Source organism: Heterodontus francisci, chromosome 32 (genome assembly GCF_036365525.1).
Source record: "Heterodontus francisci isolate sHetFra1 chromosome 32, sHetFra1.hap1, whole genome shotgun sequence".
Classification (NCBI taxonomy): domain Eukaryota; kingdom Metazoa; phylum Chordata; class Chondrichthyes; order Heterodontiformes; family Heterodontidae; genus Heterodontus; species Heterodontus francisci.
Window position 1 is genome coordinate 7,311,124 of NC_090402.1, and position 21,814 is coordinate 7,332,937.

The 21,814-nt window shown below is 43.7% G+C and overlaps 3 protein-coding genes across 6 annotated transcripts in view; 1 reads left to right on the forward strand and 2 right to left on the reverse strand.

Annotated features, from left to right (window-relative positions):
• odf2a (outer dense fiber of sperm tails 2a) overlaps positions 1–138 on the reverse strand; it is a 120,599-nt gene extending 120,461 nt beyond the window's left edge. For all 4 annotated transcript variants that reach the window (XM_068012130.1, XM_068012127.1, XM_068012128.1 and 1 more), the window contains exon 1: positions 54–138. In XM_068012130.1, coding sequence (XP_067868231.1) covers positions 54–56 — 3 coding nt within the window. In that variant the 5' untranslated portion in view covers positions 57–138. The remainder of the gene's footprint in view (positions 1–53) is intronic.
• A 4,356-nt stretch (positions 139–4,494) lies between these two features.
• On the reverse strand, positions 4,495–16,327 carry ptgesl (prostaglandin E synthase 2-like). Its single transcript, XM_068012131.1, has 7 exons — positions 16,025–16,327; positions 13,328–13,522; positions 11,610–11,665; positions 10,683–10,835; positions 9,583–9,783; positions 8,105–8,222; positions 4,495–7,457 (listed from the first exon to the last, which is right to left on the reverse strand). Exons 1-7 carry the CDS (start codon positions 16,280–16,282, stop codon positions 7,293–7,295), a joined length of 1,146 nt encoding a protein of 381 aa, XP_067868232.1. The 5' UTR covers positions 16,283–16,327; the 3' UTR covers positions 4,495–7,292.
• Positions 16,328–18,234: 1,907 nt separating this feature from the next.
• bbln (bublin coiled coil protein) lies at positions 18,235–21,362 on the forward strand. Its single transcript, XM_068012132.1, has 2 exons — positions 18,235–18,412; positions 19,196–21,362. Exons 1-2 carry the CDS (start codon positions 18,343–18,345, stop codon positions 19,384–19,386), a joined length of 261 nt encoding a protein of 86 aa, XP_067868233.1. The 5' UTR covers positions 18,235–18,342; the 3' UTR covers positions 19,387–21,362.
• The last annotated feature ends 452 nt before the right edge of the window (positions 21,363–21,814 follow it).

Below are 21,814 nucleotides of genomic sequence, written 5' to 3' on the forward strand. Positions count from 1 at the left end.
GGCCCTGTCATTGCTCTGTAAGCGGGTGAAAGGCTCCATTCGCGGCTCCTTACCATGCGAAGCGCCCGTTACCAGTAGCCGGTTGAGACAGTTGGGTGCAGCTCGCGACACTTCCGGCAAGCACCCAGCGGTTCCCCCCGCCTACTAACGTCACTTCCGGACGCGCTGTCCTCGCTTCCGATTGGCGCATTCGAATCGCCCCAACGCTTCTTTCTCAGGTCCGATTGGCTGCTCCGCTGACATCCGAACCCCGCCCCCGCTCACCAATTGATTGTCAGACGTTCCAGTCTCTTCCGGGTTACGAGATAAATTGGATTACCATAGCAACCAACCCAAATAATTATCGACACCTTGCTGGCTGGGCTTTTTCTGAATCCCAGCAACGTAACAACACAGATGGGACCAAAGATGCTTTCCTTTATTAGCCGAGGTATAGAATGTAAGAGCAGGGAGGTTATGCTACTACTGTGTGAAACACCAGTTGTTTGGCATCCATTTAGAACATAGAACAGCACAGTACAGACCCTTCGGCCCATGATGTTGTGCCGACCCTTTAACCGACTCTAAGATCAAACTAGAGTGTCTTCTCTTGGTGCACCTTTGTTGGTGGCTGTGGAGGCCAATCCTTGAGAGGCAGGTTCTGCCACAAGTGTCGCACGTGAAGCTGCCAAGTGACGCTGTGAATTGTTTTTGGTGTTGGCACCTGTGGCCAAGCTGCTCTAGCAACTGCTCAGCCTGGTAGTCCCCTCTTTCACCAGATAGTGACTCCCCATTTAGGGCCTTCACGTCACGCTTGCAAGCATCCTTAAAGCGGAGCTTTGGGCACCCCACTGGTCGTCTGGCCCCCGGCTACCTCACCTTAGATATGACCGTCTTTCATCCTGCAGACGATCCACCAAAGCCACCTCTGCTTGATTAGTGCCAACACACTTGGGAGCTCTGCCTTTGGGAGGACTGCCGCATTTGTGATTTTGTCCTGCCAGGATACCAGTTAAGCTGCAATGAGAGTACTGCATACAGTTCTGGTCACCACATTACAGGAAGGATGCTATCGCACTTGAGAGGGTTCAGAGATTTACTTACGAGGTTTGTGTGAGGAACTACCTGACCTCAGTACAAAATTAGCATTTTACTAATATGAACCCATGTCCCCTTGCCCTCCTATTGCAGTTCAATTTGGGGTACTGTTCTGGATCTACCAAGATTCTTTTTCCTATCAACAACATACATTTATATACTACATAAATACTATATTGTACTATATAAATAGTATATACTATACTAAATACTATACTATATACTACGTCAGCCAAGAGCGACGTCTCAATTCATTTCATCTTCGCTGCCTCCGGAAAATCCTTGGCATCAGGTGGCAGGACCGTATCTCCAACACAGAAGTCCTGGAGGTGGCCAACATCCCCAGCATATACACCCTACTAAGCCAGTGGCGCCTGAGATGGCTTGGCCATGTGAGCCGCATGGAAGATGGCAGGATCCCCAAGGACACATTGTACAGTGAGCTCGTCACTGGTACCAGACCCACCGGCCGTCCATGTCTCCACTTTAAAGACGTCTGCAAATGCGACATGAAGTCCTGTGACATTGACCACAAGTCATGGGAGTCAGCTGCCACCAATCGCGAAAGCTGGCGGTCAACCATAAAGGCGGGACTAAAGCGTGGCGAGTCGAAGAGACTTAGCAGTTGGCAAGAAAAAAGACAGAGGCGCAAGAGGAGAGCCAACTGTGTAACAGCCCCGACAACCAATTTTATCTGCAGCACCTGTGGAAGAGTCTGTCACTCTAGAATTGGCCTTTATAGCCACTCCAGGCGCTGCTGCACAAACCACTGACCACCTCCAGGCGCTTACCCATTGTCTCTCGAGACAAGGAGGCCAAAGAAGAAGACCAAAGATATACTGTATATATACTATATTATTTACTATAGGTAGTAAAACGTGCCAAGGCACTTCACAGGCACTTTATCAAACAAAATTTGACACAACCACATAAGGAGATATTAATAAAGATGATTAAAAACTTAGTCAATAGAAGTTAGTTTTGACGAGCATCTTAAAGGAGGGAGTGGTAGAGAGGTGGAGTGTTTTAGGGAGGTTATTCCAGAACTTAGGGTCTAGACAGCTAGACATGGCTGTCGATGATGGAGCAATTAAAGTCAGGGATTGGAGGAGCACAGAGATATCAGGGGGTTGTAAGGCTTGTATCGCTAAAGCATTACCTCCATTCAGGGCAGAAAATACCAACTTTCTCCAGTCTTTCCTCAGAACCTAGTTCTAAGAATGAGACTTGTGGCCCTTCTGTCCATTCCTTCTGGACCTCTTTGTATCTCAATGACCAGAGCTGTTCACAGTAATCAAGGTGTACTGTACTGTGGTGGATATATCATTTTATTTGCTTTGTTGTTTGCTGCTCCATGGTGACTAGACCTGTTGAGTGTTACATCTACTGATACTATAACTATTTTAACATCATTATGGAGCACTTATATAGCAATCAACATGGGTCCTCGGGTGTGGGCAGGCTTCTGGTAGTTTCTCCAAATGGCCATTCTTTGAATAAATGCATATATGTAGCACCTTTCGGGACCTGAGGATGTCCCAAAGTGCTTTAGAATCAATTAAATAATATTGACGTTGTAATGTAGAAAATGTGTTAGCCAATTTGCATACAGTAAGCTTCCACAAAACAGCAATGTGATAATGGCCAGATAATTTTTTTTAAAGCGATGTTAGGCAAAGGATATACATTGGCCCAGGACACCAGGGATCACTCCCCTGCACTGCTTCAAATAGTGCAATGGTATCTTTTACATCCTTCTGAGAAGCGCAGATGGGGCCTCAAAGAAGAAAATTACAGCACAGGAACAGGCCCTTCGGCCCTCCAAGCCTGCGCCGATCCAGATCCTCTACCTAAACATGTCGCCTATTTTCTAAGGGTCTGTATCTCTTTACTTCCTGCCCATTCATGTATCTGTCTAGATACATCTTAAAAGACGCTATTGTGTTCGCATCTACCACCTCCGCTGGCAACGCGTTCCAGGCACCCACCACCCTCTGCGTAAAGATCTTTCCATGCATATCCCCCCTAAACTTTTCCCCTCTCACTTTGAACTCGTGGCCCCTAGTATTTGAATCCCCCACTCTGGGAAAAAGCTTCTTGCTATCCACCCTGTCTATACCTCTCATGATTTTGTACACCTCAATCAGGTCCCTCCTCAACCTCCGCCTTTCTAATGAAAATAATCCTAATCTACTCAACCTCTCTTCATAGCTAGCACCCTCCATACCAGGCAACATCCTGGTGAACTTCCTCTGCACCCTCTCCAAAGCATCCACATCCTTTTGGTAATGTGGCGACCAGAACTGCACGCAGTATTCCAAATGTGGCCGAACCAAAGTCCTATACAACTGTAACATGACCTGCCAACTCTTGTACTCAATTCCCCGTCCGATGAAGGAAAGCATGCCATATGCCTTCTTGACCACTCTATTTACCTGCGTTGCCACCTTCAGGGAACAATGGACCTGAACACCCAAATCTCTCTGTACATCAATTTTCCCCAGGACTTTTCAATTTACTGTATAGTTCACTCTTGAATTGGATCTTCCAAAATGCATCACCTCGCATTTACCCTGATTGAACTCCATCTGCCATTTCTCTGCCCAACTCTCCAATCTATCTATATTCTGCTGTAATGTTTAATGCCTCATCTGAAAGATGGCACCTCTGACTTATACAGCACTCCCTCAGTACTGCATTGGAGTGTCAGCCTAGATTTTTGTGTTCAAGTCTCTGAAGTGGGTCTTGAACCCAAACCCTTCCAACTCAGAGGCAAAAGTGCTACCACTAAGGTGTGGCTGATGTGGTTATCATTATGTAGGCACCCAAGCCAAGCCTCATCTTGTTCTCACCTTGTGTTCACTTTTCAAAATGGTTCAGGAGGGGGAACCTTGGCTGACTGTTTCTCGTCTTGACCAAATTGTTGCAGCCCAGCTACTATCCTGACTAAGATCAGCTAACACCAGGTCTGTATGGCAGTTATAACCTGCACTGACTAACTGAGCTGTTATGAAAACTCCACACTGTAGAATCCATGATTGACCTCTGCAACCCAACAATATTCCAGTCATATTTAATATACAACATAGTAAAATTCATAATGCTTATTAAATACTACTAAAAAAAATAGTCTCAAATACATCCTGTCAAATTCTGATGTTCTTTTGGGCCTCCTTATCTCGAGAGACAATGGATACGCGCCTGGAGGTGGTCAGTGGTTTGTGAAGCAGCGCCTGGAGTGGCTATAAAGGCCAATTCTGGAGTGACAGGCTCTTCCACAGGTGCTGCAGAGAAATTTGTTTGTTGGGGCTGTTGCACAGTTGGCTCTCCCCTTGCGCCTCTGTCTTTTTTCCTGCCAACTACTAAGTCTCTTCGACTCGCCACAATTTAGCCCTGTCTTTATGGCTGCCCGCCAGCTCTGGCGAATGCTGGCAACTGACTCCCACGACTTGTGATCAATGTCACACGATTTCATGTCACGTTTGCAGACGTCTTTATAACGGAGACATGGACGGCCGGTGGGTCTGATACCAGTGGCGAGCTCGCTGTACAATGTGTCTTTGGGGATCCTGCTATCTTCCATGCGGCTCACATGGCCAAGCCATCTCAAGCGCCGCTGACTCAGTAGTGTGTATAAGCTGGGGATGTTGGCCGCTTCAAGGACTTCTGTGTTGGAGATATAGTCCTGCCACCTGATGCCAAGTATTCAATACCTCAATAGATAAACTTACTTGCATTTGCCATAGGGAAGTGGAGAGGGCATCGCATCAGCAAAAACGCGAAAAAAAAATTTTATTCGTTGGGATGGGAGCGTCACTGGTAAGATCAGCATTTATTGCCCATCCCTAATTACCCTTGATGTGGTGAGCTGCCTTCTTGATCCCCTGCAGTCCTTGGGGTGTAGGTACACCCACAGTGGTGTTAGGAAGGGACTTCCAGGATTTTCACCCAGCGACAGTGAAGGAATGGCGATATAGTTCTAAGTCGGAATGGTGTGTGACTTGGAGGAGAACTTGCAGGTGGTGGTGTTCCTATGCATCTACTGCACTTGTCCGTCTAGGTGGTAGAGGTCACGGGTTTGGAAGGTGCTGTCGAAGGAGCCTTGGTGGTTACAGGGAGAGGGGGAAGCAAAAGAGAAATGCAGGTGGGAGAAACGTCAAAATGCATTAAAATTATCAACTGGAAGAACTTCCATGTAACTCGTCAAATCACTCTCACCCAGATAAAATAGAATTTAAACAATCTTGTATCTAGCGCCCAGTCTACCACATTTTGCCTTTCTTGACATTTGGAACTGTAACAGTCATTTCCTGCTGGTTTTTCTGAGCTTGATAACCTTGCCTCTCTGAGCATGGCAGCCAGAATTTACAAGCAGCTGCCAATCTACCGCGACCTTCCTCAGTAGTCTTCCTTCAGATAACTTCAGGATGTGGCTAGATGTGCTTTTGAAGGAATCCAATAGAATGTAAAGGGGAGAGAGAGATTTCTATAGTGCCTTTCACAACTTCAGGACATTCCAAAGCACTTTACAGTCATGGAAGTGTTTTTGAAACAGTCATTGTTGTAATACACAAGAAACAGGAGCAGAAGTAGACCATATGGCCCATCGAGCCTGCTCCGCCATTCAATATGATCTTGGCTGATCTTGGGCTTCAATTCCACTTTCCTGCCTGCTCCCCATATCCATTGATGCCCTGCGAGACGAAAAATCTATCTATCCCAGCCTTAAATGAATTCAATGATGGAGCATCCACAACCATCTGGGGTAGAGAATTCCAAAGATTCACAACCCTTTGAGTGAAGTAATATAGGAAACGTGGCAGCCAATATGCACACAGCGAACTCCCACAAACACCAAGGGGGAGACAGTGACGTAGTGGTAATGTCAGTGGACTAGTAGAGGCCCAGGCTAATGCCATGGGGACACAGGTTCAAATCCCATCGCAGCAGCTGGTGGAATTTAAATTCAAGAAATCTAATTAATTAAAAAAAAAATCTGGAATTGAAAGCTAGTTTCAGTAATGGTACCATGAAGCTGTCATCGATTGTCATAAAAAACCCATTTGGTTCACTAATGTCCTTTAGGGAAGGAAATCTTCCGTCCTTACCTGGTCTGGCCTACATATAATTCCAGACCTGCAGCAACGTGGTTGACTCTTAACTGCCGTCCGAAATGGCTTAGCAAGTCAGAAGGTGGCCTCCTTCTGTGCATAAATGACTCGACTCGAGGGTTGTTCACTGCAAACTTCTCAAGGGTAATTCGGGATGGGCAACAAATGCTGGCCTTGCCAGCCAGCTATGCCCACATCCCATTAAAGAAAAAAAAACGCAATGTGAAAATGACCAGGATAATCTATTTCTGTTGCTGTGAGCCGAGGGATAAATCCAGGATACTGCAAAGAACTCCCCTGCTCTGAAGTTAATGTTTCAAGTCCAACCCTTCATCAGAACTAAAAAATGAACAGCATTTAAATTGAAACATAACAAAGCGAAGCAAGAAAGAGACATCACCCATACAAGTAATGGGCATTCTACCCATCATATGTTTGTGTGTGTTTCCCCCTTCTCTGTTTTGTTCCTACTTAAATACTGTTTGTTACCACTTCTGACTAAGGGTTACACCTGAAACATTATCTTGTCTGTTCTCTCCATAGAGAGACAGAATTTGCTATGCATTACGAGCACAGCCTGAGTCTCTTTGAGATGTCTAATTTTTATTTTGCCTTTTAATTCAATGCTCACAATCGTCGCACAGCTTAATTTATGAATTTCTGTGTGTTTTAAAGCTACAGTTTTATTATTTCTGAGAGTTTTTATTTTAAGTGCCTTTTCAGTTGCATTTATACTTAGCGGCATTGTCGCAAAGCAGTTTTACCCTGGCATCAATGCTAAACCGTGTAAGTGTAAATCAGGTAATAAACCTGAATTGAGTTTGGAGCAAAGCAGAGAGAGATTCCGTCCACCAACTTCCCATCTGGTATCAGACCAGTCCTCAATTCTGGATTCAGAATGCATTTAAACCACGAAGGCAGCATTGCACTAAGTCTTTCTGTTGCAGTGTAAACGCATCCTTGATTAGCTGAGGATAAGTGTTGCGTGGACTCAGTTTTTAAAGCAGTTATTCTTTTCTCCATACAGATCTCACAGCACTCCGTTAACATTAGGTCTTATTGTCCATCCAAAACCATTAACAGAAGTGAAATGCAACTGGAATTTCACACGATTCTCTCAATGGCTCCTGCAGCAATTAATTGCTCAACTTCCCGTCCTTTCTGGATGTCTTCCTCCATTCTTTGATACCACGCCTTGATCTTGGTGTTTGCCATCATGTCACTGAATGCCTCCAGACCTTCCATTACCCGAAGTACCCCATAGACTGCCTGTGAAGATGAAAAAGCAAGAGACAGGGGGATTTACAAGAGGCAGAACTTACAGAACTGAGAGGTTATACCTATCAGGAAAGCTCAACAGGCTGGGACTCTTTTCTCTATAAATGATCTGATAGAAATCTTTAAAATCATAAAAGGGTTTGATAGGGTAGACATAGAGAAGATGTTTCCATTTGGGGGGCGAGACCAGAACTAGGGCCCATAAATATAAGAGAGTCAGTAATAATCCAAAGGAAATTCAGGAGAAACATCTTTACTCAGAGTGGTAAGAATATGGAACTTGCTACCACAGGGAGTAGTTCAGGCGAATGGCACAGATGCATTTAAGGGGAAGCTAGATAAACACAAAGGAGTTTTGGCGGAAAGGGTGAGATGCAGAGAGGTGGGAGGAGGATCATGTGGAGCATAAACACCGGCATGGAACAGTTGGGCCGAATGGCTTGTTTCTCTGTTGCAAGTGGAAACTTCCTCTCTACGTCTACCCTATCAAACCCTTTCATAATCTTAAAGACCTCTATCAGATCACCCCTTAGCCTTCGCTCCTCTAGACAAGACAGCCCCAACCTGTTCAATCTTTGCTGATAGATCTGGTATCATGGTAAACCCCAACAGAACCCACAATGACTGACATCTCTTACCAGGTCAGCGAGGTTGGGCATGTCCCCGCCCATGAATGGCCTGTGCTTGCCGACAGCAGCCACCCACTGATCCACTGCTTTGTACAGATCCTGCCGGACATCATCGTGAAGATTATGTCTGAAAACCAGCAAGGACAAAGATTCAGCAAGTTCTCTTAAGACAAGGTACAGGAGGTGCAAAAGGAAGAGAGGTTGGAGTTACAGTCCAGACAATCAGTGAATGTGGGATGACTGCTTCAAGCGGAGAGAGAAATGGTAGAAAAGACCAGTGCATGTGGCTTTTCCCGTGGTGGTTCATGTACCATTTCCCTTTAAAATTAGATGATCTGGTTTCCTGTAAGGTTTCTCTTTTGAATCCAAATCGAGTGTCCCAAAGACCACTGGCCAGGTCCAAAGGGATGGGGTTTCTGGACACCTGGTGGTTTCGGGGGAGGGGGGAAATTATGGAATCAGGGACAAGGGAGACCTACACTTTACTGGTGGGACTCAAAGGCCTACCAATGTTCAATTAACAGTCGGGTCCCGATTACATTACTGGCACCGGATCTGCATATTTAACGAAGGCCTCTGCCAACTTCGGGTGGGTATCCTTGACAGCTTCATTTTAAAATTGCACTCAGCAGCATTGGAGCAAGAAATCAGCCCACTCCACTTCAGCTGTTTCCTGGCCCAGTTTCCAGTGGTCGGGTGAAGTTAAAATCTCTCCAAAAAGTTTAGAACTACTATGATAGCACACCCCATTTGTAAATTGTCTGTCTTTTTTGATCATGTACAATCCCTTGCGACAATTCACCAACTGAGAGAATGGACCCAATTCAAAGTTGCAGTACTTCCACTCCCTGCCCTCACAACCTCAAATCAACAGTTCAGAGGTACCAACATGGGCCAGTGGAGTCACAGAATCTTACAGCACAGATGGAGGCCACTTAGCCCTGTTCCACTCTTCGAAACAGCAATCCAAATTAGTCCCTCACCATCCCCGTCCTTTCCCCATAGCCTTGCAATTTTCTTCTCTTCAAATATAAATCCAATTCACCTTTTGAAAGTTATTTTTGAATCTGCTTCCACCACCCTTTCATGCAGAGCATTCCAGATCTCAACAACTCACTGCGTTAAAAAAGTAATTCTCATCTCCCCTCATTTAGCAATTATCTTAAATGCGTTGTCTGATTACCAACCCTTCTGCCACTGAAAACAGTCTTTCCTTATTTACTCGATCAAAAGCCTTCATGATTTTGAACACTTTTGTTAAGTCTCCCCATAACCTTCTCTGCTCTAAGGAGAACAATCCCAGCTTCTCCAGTCTTTCCAAGTAACTTAAGTCCCTCATCCCTGGTACCATTCTAGTAAATCTCCTCTGCATACTCTCAAAGACTTGGACACCCTTCTGACCAACCCTAGTTCCATCTCCAGTCGGCAATCTCCCACTTCCCTTCCAGGTGCCCAGACTTACCAAGGAATCTTAAAGAATTAAATACCTTGACTTAAGTCTCTTGCTGACAAAGAACATGGCTGCTGCTCCAAAATACTTAGCAAAAAATCCTTCAAACGTTCCAAATTTTCCCTCCCGCACAATGTAGTCGAAAGACTCCAGGGCTTCTCCAGGAGTGCGGTAGACGTTGGGCGAAATGAGATGAACCAGCCAGTCATCCACCCACTTGCGCCATTTCATTTCCTCCCTTTAAAGAAATTAAAGACATTAAAGAAAAAAAAAGCACAAGTTGTACAGCAAAGAACATCCAACACCTATAACCAAAGTCAGCTGATCGACCTTGTCATGGGCCACGACCTAGCCAGCCAGTACAGCATGTGCCGCAACAGCTAGATGATGAACCGAGTGTCTTCCCTCCCTCCCTCCCTTGCGGAAACAGGGGTGTAGCCAGCCATTTGAAGTCTGTACATGACAACAACAACTCGCATTTATATAGCAACTTTAACTGTAGTAAAAACATCCCAAGGTGCTTCATGGAAGCATTGTTAAACAAAATTTGACATCGAGCCACACACGAAGATATACGGATAGGTGACCAAAAGCTTGGTCAAAGACAGAGCGTCTTCAATGAGGAGAGAGAGGTGGAGAGGGTTAGGGAGGGAATTCCAGAGCTTAGGAGCCAAAGCTGCTAATGGTCAGGCAATTAAAATCAAAGATATGCAGGAGGCCAGAACTGGAGGAGTGCAGAGATCTCAGAGGGTTGTAGGGCTGCAGGAGGTTACAGAGAATAGGGAAGGACGAGGCCATGGAGGGATTTGTAAAGAAGGATGAGAATTTTAAAAATTGAGGCACTGTCAGTGAACACAAGGGGTGGATGGGTGAATGGCATGGTGTGAGTTAGGACATGGATAGCAGATTTTTGGATCAGCTGAAGCTTTCAGAGAAAGAACTGGGGTGGGGGAGGTGGCAGCTAGGAAAGCATTGGAATAGTCGAGTCTGGAGATAACAAAGGCACAGTGGCATATCCTCTCCACGTACCAGGACTGTACAGGAGGGAACACACTGACCCAATTAGAAGAGGCTGTTTTCCTGATGTTATTTGTAAAAATTATGATTGATTTAAGTATGCTGTCCAGGTTTACATACTTCCTCGCCTCCTTGGTGGGGTAGTATTGCTTTTCATCCTGATCCTCCAGCATCACCCAGTACTTGTTGTTGTATTCAACCACCTCTTTCCCCTTCTCGTTTTTGGATTGCATCTCTGGGTAGTAAGATACCACCTGAGTTAGGTCTCTGTGCCTGAAATGTTTGAGAAACAGTGAGTAAACAGTGTGGAAAGACAAACCAGCGTGTTGTATAGAATCATAGAATGGTTACAGCACAGGAGGCCATTCGGCCCATCACGCCTATGCTGGCTCTCTGGAAGAGCAACTCAGCTAATCCCACTATCCCGAGAAAAGAGAAACTTTTGGGCTGTTCAGAAGCAGATAAAAGCTGAGGGCAAAAAAGAATGGTGGAATTAAAGAAAAATCTTACAAAATAGACAAAAGACTGTGTTTGAGAGATTGTGGGTGCGAGAGAGCGGGATGGAATGTGTTTTAAGTGTGCAAGGGACACGATAATGGAAGAGTCTGTGTATAAAGAGGAAAGAGACTGGATGTGTGTCCAAGTTAGCGAAGGAATGTGTGTGTGTAAGCGTGCAAGTGTACACATGTTGGCGTAAAGGGTCCAAGTGTGCCACAATCACCCTTAACAACCAGAACACAGGAGAGAAAGAGAAAATTAATATTTCTGGAAAAATTAAGTGATTTTTGGAGTTCAAGACTAGTTGGGGAGGGGAAATAAATAACAAAAAAAAAATCATGGTTATAATTGGAGAATAATGAGATCTCAAAGGGTGAAAAAAATCAGAAATAAAATTAAAAGCGAGAGGATGAAAAATGGGAATTCTTTTGACAAAATAAAATGGTGAAACTGAAAGCTCTATTTAAAAAAGAGAATCTAAACTTCACAAAGAAAAAAAGTTTAGAAATAAAATATCCAAATGATTGTCAGTTGCCACTTCAGATTTACCTGGACAGTAAATATGTCTTTAATGCACTGATGATAACTGAGGAATCGTTGATTTGCTAAAAAAAAAAGGAAATTAAATTAGTTAAAAACTGCTAATCCCACATTTTACAACCACCCAACTCTACACCCTTAATCCAACACACTCATTTCAGTCACCTCAGATTTCACGTTAAAAATAATCTGCAATTAACACTAAACTTGAATGTGAGAGAGATGGGTGAAGAGAAAGAGGGGATGGGGAAAAAGATACATATATGGGAAAAATAGGGAGATAAAGAAAGACAGAAGGAGAGATGGGCGAGGAAGGGAAGGGAGAGAGAGGGAGAAAGGGAGAAAGAGAGAGAGAGAGAGAGAAAACAGAGACATACACTTGGATAACACTTCATTGCACCTCTCAAACATTCCAAATTGCTTTGTGTACAATTAAGTACTTCGACATTTAATGACAGCAGATGTGGTAACCTTTTTGTGCAGAGCAAGATCCCATAATGAGCTGATTGATTGAATGTTGGGAAGGACTCGGGAGAACTTCCTACTCTGCTATGAAGAGTTTCACATGACAAACATCCGCTTGAACCAGAGCAGCGGCAGATGGTTTAAAGTCTCATTGGAAAGTCGGTACCTCGTGCAATGCAGCACTCCCTTGCTGCTGCATTCAAGTGTTAACCTGAACTATATGCTCCAGTCACCATCCTGAAAGAGTTCCAACAGATTTCCACATTCTGAAGCCACTGTCTAAACTTTGCAGAGGCTTTTCCTCCTAGTTTATGTCACTAATGTGGAAATACAAAAGTAAATTATACATTTATTCTATTTGTTGGCAAAAGAACCAGGGTGGGTGGGGGCGGGGTAATTGAATATTTTTACACAGCAAGTTGTTAATCTGAAATGCACTGTCTGAATGGGTGATGGAAATAAATTCAACAGTAACTTGGAAAAGGGAATCATATAAATAATTGAAAAATAAAAATTTGCAGCGATATGTGGAAGGAGTAGGGGTGTGGCCTCAACTTCAGGAAGTCCCAAAAGCACTTTATAGCCAATGAAGTATTTTTGAAGCATAGTCACTGCTGTAATATGGGAAACGTGGCAGCCAATTTGCACACAGAAAGCTCCCACAAACAGCTATGTAACAATGACTGGACACTCTCTTTCAGGGATGTTGGTGGAGGGATAAATATTGGGCTGGACACTAGGCAAAACTCCCCTTCCTCTTCTTCAAAATAGCATCATGGGATCTTTTACACCCACCTGAGAGGGCAGACGGGTCTCATCCGAAAGACAGCAGTTCCGATGGTGCAGCACTCCCTCAGTGGTGCACTGGAGTGTCAGGCTAGATTTTTGTGTTCTGGAGTGGGATTTGAACCCACAACCTTCTGACTCAGGGGCAAGAGTACTACCCAGTGAGCCACAGCTGACACACTAAGAATATCACAGTGGCAAGTTTGGAAACTGATTCAATCTGTCACTTAAAAAAAAACATAAAAATTGCCAGACTGTTGTAAAAGCACACCCATTTAGCCACCCCTACCCAGTTCAGGTCTACCTGTGACTCCAGTCGCACCCTATAATATTGGCTCTTAATGTTCTCCAGAAAAGGCCCCCCTCCCATCACTTGAGGTCAGGGAATTAAAAAAAATAAATTCTTGTTCAATAATATTTCATGCTCAGTGTTTAGAATATGTGCCCATTTCTGACGCAGCTTTGTGCAAACTCACCACTTTCTCTCCATCATCCCCCATCAGAATTGGAACCTTGCAGTAGCTGGAAAATTTTATCTCCTTGCGCGAGACCGGGTTGACCTCCACGATCTCATAGGGCAGCGAGTGGAAATCAAGGAATGCCCGGACTTTGCTGCAGAACGGGCAGGTCTTGTACTGGTACAGAGTGAGCGACAGGCCGGCACTGGACTTCTGCAGCAAGGCAAACACACAGGGGGAAGAGAAAGGAGGTTTCAACCACACCTGGAGAGCTAAAGTACTGTCCCCTCCAACCACCCACCCAATATCACTAAAACAGATGATCCAGTCATCAGCAAGTTGCTGTTTGTGGGAGTTTGCTGTGTGCAAATTGGCTGCCGCATTTCCTACAACAGCGACTACACTACTAAACTACTTCATTGGCTGTGAAGAGCTTTGGGGTACCCTGATGTTGCAAAAGGCGCTATGTAATGCAACTCTGACTTTCTTTCATAATTCCAGTTCAGTGAACGCTCCCATTTGTGCTTTATCATTCAAAACTGGCCCAAGCAGTGGAGTGCATTTGTCTGACCAGGGTCCATCAAAGTGAATGGAGGGAGGGAAAAAAAAGGAGAGACTGACCATTTTATAGTGCCGTTCATGGCCTCAGGACATCCTAAAGCATTTTTCAGCCAATGACATTCTTTTTTGAGGTACTACATTAAAGTATAGTCACTGTTGTAAGAAACACAGCAGCCAATTTGCACCCAGCAAGATCCCACAAACAGCAATGTGATAACGACCAGATAATCTGTTTTCGTGATGTCCAGCTGAAGGATAAATATTGGCCAGGGCCTGGGGTGAACTCCCCTGCTCTTCTTCAAAATAGTGGGACCTTTTACATCCAGAAGTCAGATGAGACTGTGGTTTAATAGGTCATCTGAAACACAGCCCCTCAGACAGTGCAGCAGCCCCTCAGTACTGTGAACCTGAATTAGCTGCTCCAAGACCTGGAGTTAGCCTTGAACCCACAACCTTCTTACTCAGAGGTGACAGTGATACCGACTGAGCCATGGCAGACACCAGTCTATAGTTATACTGTCGGCACTGACTACCGCCTGGAAGTGAACTTCACACCACTCAGCTTCAGTGTGCTCGAGAGTCACACATTAGGCTGGTCTCTCAAGTTAGGTGTCACTTTTACATCAATGTGCACTCAAAATCCCTTTACACTGAAGTAGCAGTATGACTGCATCATTTATGCAATCACAGAATCAAAGCCCATTGCGGCACAGAAATAGGTCATTCAGCCAATTATATCCGTGCCATTGTTACTTTCCACAGTCCACCTGTAGTTTCTAATCCCACTCTCCTGACCATTTCCACCCTTTTAACCTCTTTTTCAAGCAACTATCCAATTCCCTTTTAGATTGAAGACAACAGAGTGAATACCAGCAAATTCTCCAGGGGAGCAAAAGGTAGGTTGGGAAGATTGAAGAGACATACTTGAAGAGACAGGCAGGTTGATACTGAGGTTAAAATGTGAAATTAGGAGGGCAGGTTGCATTGACTAGGTTTGTACTCCCTACGTATAGAAGATTAAGGGGTCATAGAATCATAGAAATTTATGGCCCAGAAAGCGCCATTTGGCCCATTGTGTCTGTGCCAGCCATGGTCTAAATATGGTAAGATGATTAATCTTGTTGATAGGTTGGATAGAGATAAATTATGTCCTCTGGTGAAGGGAGTCTGGAACAAGCGGGCATAATCTTAAAATCAAAACTAGGCCATTTAGGGGTGATGTCAGGAAGCACATCATCTAAGGGCAGCGGAAATCTGGAACTCTCTTCCCCAAAAAGCTACTAAGACTGGGGGTCAAGTAAAATTTCAAAACAGAGATTGATAGATTTTTGTTAAGCAAGGGTATTAAAGGTTATGGAACTAAGGCGAGTACATGGAGTTAAGAGACAGAGCGGCCACGATCTAACTGAATGGCGGAACAGGCTCGAGGGGGCTGAATGGTCTCCTCCTATTCCTATGTTCTCCTGGGAATATGCTACACAACTTTATGAGGATTAAAATTCACATCACAATATAAAAAGACTTACGTTTATATAGCACAAGACATACAATACCTTGAAATCTAAGGAGTGTTATGCAGGCAAACATATAAACATAAATGTCTTGTTAACACATTACACATATTGCTGCCTAAGAATAATAAATATGTACGGTTATTACTATCTTTGGAAACCTAGAATAAGGGAAGTAAGTTAACATTTTTAAGGGATTCCCCATATAGAAAAGTTTGAAATCCACCAGTATGTCTACATGAAACTGAAAATTATAATTTTATAGGATCGACAATTGTACATTATTTTTAAAGGAAAAAAGTTTGAATCTTCCTTCAGCCATATTTGTTAAAATAAAATGCAACATCACCTTTTAGCTGGATAACATTTGACACGTCTGATGCAAAACGCAGTCAGGCTGAGAGTTTGAAAGGAAACGAGTGCAAAGTGATGGAAACACAATGAGTTGCAAAACATGCTACAAAAGAGCACAGTGCATTAAGCGTTATCCAACTAAATCAGTGCCGATTTTCCCTTTCCAAACAGGAGGAAAACAGTAAGAAACCGACTAGTAATGCAAACCTTATTATAAACCAGCAAATAAGTTACTGGCACCGCATTTGACCCTGAAATCCTCTTTTTGTTTCGTTTAATTGCGGTTTACCTTCGTGTGTTGCTGCTCGGCGTGATGCTGCTCGTCCTGCAGGTAGTGCCTGAGAGTGTGATACAGTCCCAGGGTCCCACCAAATACAAATGCAACGCTCAGGGCAGTGCTGCCAACATTCAACCCTCCTGCCAACTTTTCCTGCAAACATCTGCCTTGCCCGTAGAACCTGCTGCCAGGTTGCAGTGCCAGGGCCTGCCACCTGTAAGCCACAAACCGGGCACAATGCCTCCCTGCACTCACATAGGAAGCTGCCATGTCCACCTTACATTATGAGATTCACCCCGGTCTTCTTAAAGGTGTACTTCGCCGACCAGCTGCGGATTTTTCTTTCTCTGCCAAATACAGTCTTCCTATTTCAATTAAAAACGGAATTTATGATCATTTATATTTGTATCCAAGAAGAAGAAAAGATTTCATAAATTTGATGGTGAGCTTAATTTTGGTTGTACAACATAAATTATTGTCTCTCACAATTTCCGTTCAAATCAAAACATGCTCCCCACCAAACAAAACCAACATCGCCTCTTTTAATCTATTCGTGTCAACCTAAAAAAAAACCCTAACAAAAGTGATCCCCTTTTAAGAGGGACACAATGACTAAAACCCAAATCATACAGAATAATTAAAACAATGAATAAGATCATAATCTTACTAACATTTACTAACGCACAAAAGGGCACACCCTGCCAGTTTAGTGAACATAAGAAATAGGAGCAGGAGTAGGCCATACGACTCCTTGGGCCTGTTCCACCATTCAATAAGATCCTAACTGATCGTCCTCAGCTCCACTTTCCCACTCGATCCCCATATCCCTTGATGATCATGCTGCAGTGGTTCTCAAACTTTTTTGGTTGAAGGACCCCTTTTCAAATAGAATAATAATTATGGTGACTCCCCAGTTAAATTATAATACTATATAATACTCATAATATAAAAGTGGTGCATGTAAAGACTGTTTCAATAATACTGTTGGTAAAACAGTTATTTACTTATGTCCAGCATGATGCCACTACCAAATGCATCTTTCCCTCCCCTTCCCTGTCAGCAAAGTTCTGATGAAGGGTCACTGACCTTTAATGTTAACTCTGTTTCTCTCTCCACAGATGCTGCCAGACTTGCTGAGTATTTCCAGCATTTCTTGTTTTTATTTACTTATAGATATCAGTTAGATGGGTGTGCCTGCTTCTCACTGCAGAATCTGCCTATGCTTGGCAGGAACCCAGGGGGAGCAGAACATGGAGAAAGTACAACAGGAGCAAAGGGGAGCAGGAACAATGGGGAAGCACACCACAGTGAGAAACATGCTGAGAACAGATCACAGAGAAAACAGGAATCCAGAGAAAATAGGAGCAGGGGGAGAGAAGGATAATGAAAAGAGCAGGAGTGTGGGGAGGGTGGAGCAGATCACACCTCTGACCACTGCTCTCTCGCTTACTCTTGGACCACGGCGCCCTGGGATGCCCCACCATATTGCCCTCCGTGGGCTGGCCCTGCATCATGGACCCCCGGAAGGCCTCTGGGGGTATCTCCAGGTTGAGAACCATTGCCTTAGTATTCAAAAATCTATCAATGACAACCTTGAATATACTTAACAACAGACCAACCACAGCTCTCTGGGCTCTGAGTGAATAAATTTCTCCATGTCTCAGTACTAAATGGGGAATTACAACACTGACTATGCTTAAAAAATACTTAACTGGCTGTAAGGCACTTTGGAACGTCCTAAGGACGTGAAAGACATTATATAAATAAGAGAATAAAAGCAAAATACTGGAAATCTGAAACAAAAACAAAAAGTGCAGGAAAAACTCAGCAGGTCTGGCAGCATCTGTGGAGAGAGAATAAGAGTCTTGTTTTGTATTTTGGTTTGTTACAAATGTAACAATTCCAATAAGTTACTCAGCCTGTTATTTTCAGTTCAGTTCTGGTGATAATTTTATGTTGGGCAGGAATTACCCCTTTAAATTAATAACAATCTGCTCATATTGCAACAAGAGGGGCCTCATAGCCAGCTGGCTTTCTCAGTGCCTGTGGCTGTTTTTTTTTAAAAAGGGAAAGTTTCGAATTATATTTTCAATTGAAAAAATAATTGTGGTATTTTAATAGGAGAATTATAATCGATAATTGGAGGGGGGCGGTTTGTATATTGTTCTCGGACGGTTCCCGGGCACACTGGGTTAGGACCCCGAACAGCTGAGTTTGTTACATTTTAAGGTCAGGTCAGGGGTCAAATTGCTGAAACCCCAGGGAGAGGCTCCAATCTCCGAGGCGAGAGACCGGCGGCCTCTGCTGATCCGGATCTCAGCTTTGCTGCAATGTCGGGGCCGAACGGGGAACCGAGTGTCACCGTGGGGCAAGATGAGGAGGAGGATGTGACCGAAGAAGGTAAAACCCGGCAGCGGGAATCGACTGGACCCGATTGATCCGGACCCCGAAGGACTCCCTTGATCAAGATCCCACTGGATCGCTTGATCCAGACCCCATTCGAACCCCACTGGGTCACTTGACCGGACCATACTAGACCCCTTTACCAGACCCCTGGAGACGGCAAGTTGGAGAATTAAATTTTCACTTTGGTTGGTGGTACGGAAGGAGTGCTGCACTGTCGGAGGTGCGGTCTTTTGGATGAGACATGAAACCGAGACCCCGTCTGCTCCCAAGGGCAGATGTGAAAGATCCTGTGACCCTATTTCGAGGAAGAGCAGGGGAGTTCTCCCCAGTGTCCTGGTGACTACTTATTCCTCTATTAGTATCAATTTTTAAAAAGTCATTATCCCATTGCTATGTGGGATCTTGCTCTGCGCAAATTGGCTGCAGCGTTTCCTGCATTACAAGTGACCACACTTCAAAAGTACTTCAATGGGTGTAAAGCGCTTAGAGACGACCTGAAATTGTGAAAAGTGCTATAGAAATGCAAGTTTTCCCGTTGATGACACTAGTGTCAACCCTTAGTGGCCAAACGAAAATAAGCATCTCGGTCTGCAGTAAATATATTTACTAGATCCAGATCTAACCCCAACTGTTTTAATACCTGGGAGGTGAAAAAATGCAAAGATCTGATGTAAAGAAAGGCAGGACATAATTGCAAGTTTGTTTTTTGTAACTTATTCTGCTGGCAGTTAAATATTGTATTCTTAACAGCACTCCTCACCCTCCCTTTCTTGGCAGAATACACTGCACTCAACTTGATGCTTGACCAGATCAACTCTTGCCTGGACAACCTCGAGGAGAAGAATGACGTCCTAAATGCGAAACTTCAAGAACTGCTAGAGTCGAATCGCCAGGTGAGGATGGAATTCAGGCAGCAACAAATAGATGCAACAGCCCAACCAAAAGATTCCCAGGACCACAAGGCTTGACTCTGAACTGTTTCTCTATCAAGCTCAAGTATTACATGTCCTGCTTAAGAATTTTAAAAAATGTTTGTCGGCTGTAACCATTGCTAGCAACTTTACTTTCCCATGACAAAAACGCTGGCTACTTTTCGTCAGTCTACTGAACTGCAGTTCTGCCTGTGGCGACATCTTTATGTTGGTTTTGTGCCGTGGACTTCCTCTTCCTTCCAGAGGAAGTTCATTCATAACAGGCATTGTGCTGTATATCTTCCAATTGTGAGTTGCTATAATGGGATAAGAAATCTTATTTCAGTAGGTTTCACATAATAAAACTGTTGTGCTGCGCAATGAGTTGCCATCTTTCAGATGAAACGTTAAACCGAAGCTCCATCCGTCTTTGCCAGGTGGGTGTAAACGATCGCATGGCACTATTTTGAAGAAAATCAGGGTAGTTCTCCCCAGTGTCGTGGTCAATATTTATCCCTCAATCAACATCACAAAAAGATTATCTGATCATCACATTGCCATTTGTGGGAGTTTGCTCTGTGGCATTTCAAAGATACATTGGCTGTAAAGGGCTTTGGAACATTCAGCGGTCGTAAAAGGCACTATATAAATGTAATTTTTAAAAATCCAACTTTTTCAATTTGTGGATAGATCAGTCTCTTTATCCATTCACCATCTTGTGTAAAAAGTTAAACTAAACTGTCTTTCCACAGTAAGGGCTTATGCCTTATATCATGTGCATGTGTTAAATTTGTTTGTCCTATCTATACCCTCTCGGGTCTTTACTTCTGTAAAATCGCTGTGAGCCGTCTCTTGTGTAAATATTCCCAGATTCTGTAGCCTCTCCCATTATTCAGGTACTCCGTGGTACAGAGCAAAGTGGTGAGCAGAACGGTACCTGGTACCCCAGGTAGAGCCAGACTGGTGCATAATTCTTGAATTTGTGCTCTTTTCCTCTAAATAGTTTGCTCTCTTTATTGAATGTTCCTGGAACCTACAGTTGAAGCTGTTATTCCATAGATCTGTTGTGTGACAGTTTCTGTTTTGTATATCCATTAAGTCCTGGGTAGCAATGAGAAGATGGTTTGCAAAAACCCTGAATCGATAACACCACGTCATTCTAAATTGAAGGACATCTTATGACAACTTTTGCCATTTTACTTAAACAGAAACTTGCAGCCGACGTAGACTTTCTCAATGAATGTTTTACACTGGTTCTAAAATTAGGTGAATGGAGGAGGAACAAGTTACAACTACTGTGAATATCTTTAATTTAGTGGCAACCCTTCTCCCTAACACAGTTAAAGATAATAAAAAACTGGAAATGCTGAGTAGCATCTCTGGAAAGGGGAAGTCAGTGTTTCAAGTCAATTACTTTTCATCAGAACTGTAAGATCATTGACCCAAAACATTAACTGTTACTCTCTCCACAGATGCTGCCAGACCTGAACGTTTTCAGCATTTTCTGTTTTTATTTCAGATTTCCAGCATTTTACTTCTGTGACACTGTTAAAGATAAACATTTCAGTCCCTCTAAGTCTAAGGAGATGTGTTATGCCCACAGAATTGTGCAATAATTTACCATTTCCTGTAACTGGGTTGTTGATGAGTGACAGGTTTTCTCTGTAACTTGCTGCTGTTACTGCTATTTCCTTGAAGGATATAAAAAGATCTAAGTGATAACCTGTTTGCTTCAGACAGGGAACAATTCAGTCAGTGAGTGCTGTTATTCAACAACAGAATGTGAAAGGATCAGGAACCAGCCTGAATAAGAGTGTCTATATGCACAATTTGTACAAATGATAATGCTTCTTACACTAAACTGGAGATCCAGATGTTATAAATCTAATGTGCAGGTGATGACATTTCTACTATGGACACATTTCTCAAATTAAGAGTATGTAAATATAAATACTTGATTCTATTGTTTTAAGCTATCTTTTGATTTACTATTATGCTTTTTACAAAGTTCTATTAAACTGACTGATTGCTGAGCTGCAGTTTTATTGTATGTGGAGCGGATGTGGAAAATGGAGCTGAAACACTATTTAGGCACCTGATTTTAAAGGTGGAATTCCTTTGTTTCTAGCTTTTATGGAAGAGAAAGCTTTTATGGGCGGCACAGTGGTTAGCCCCGCAGCCTCACAGCTCCAGCGACCCGGGTTCAATTCTGGGTACTGCCTGTGTGGAGTTTGCAAGTTCTCCCTGTGTCTGCATGGGTTTCCTCTGGGCGCTCCGGTTTCCTCCCATATGCCAAAGACTTGCAGGTTGATAGGTAAATTGGCCATTATAAAATTGCCCCTAGTACAGGTCGGTGGTAGGGAAATATAGGGACAGGTGGGGATGTGGTAAGAATATGGAATTAGTGTAGGATTAGTATAAATGGGTGGTTGATGGTCGGCACAGACTCGGTGGGCCGAAGGGCCTGTTTCAGTGCTGTATCTCT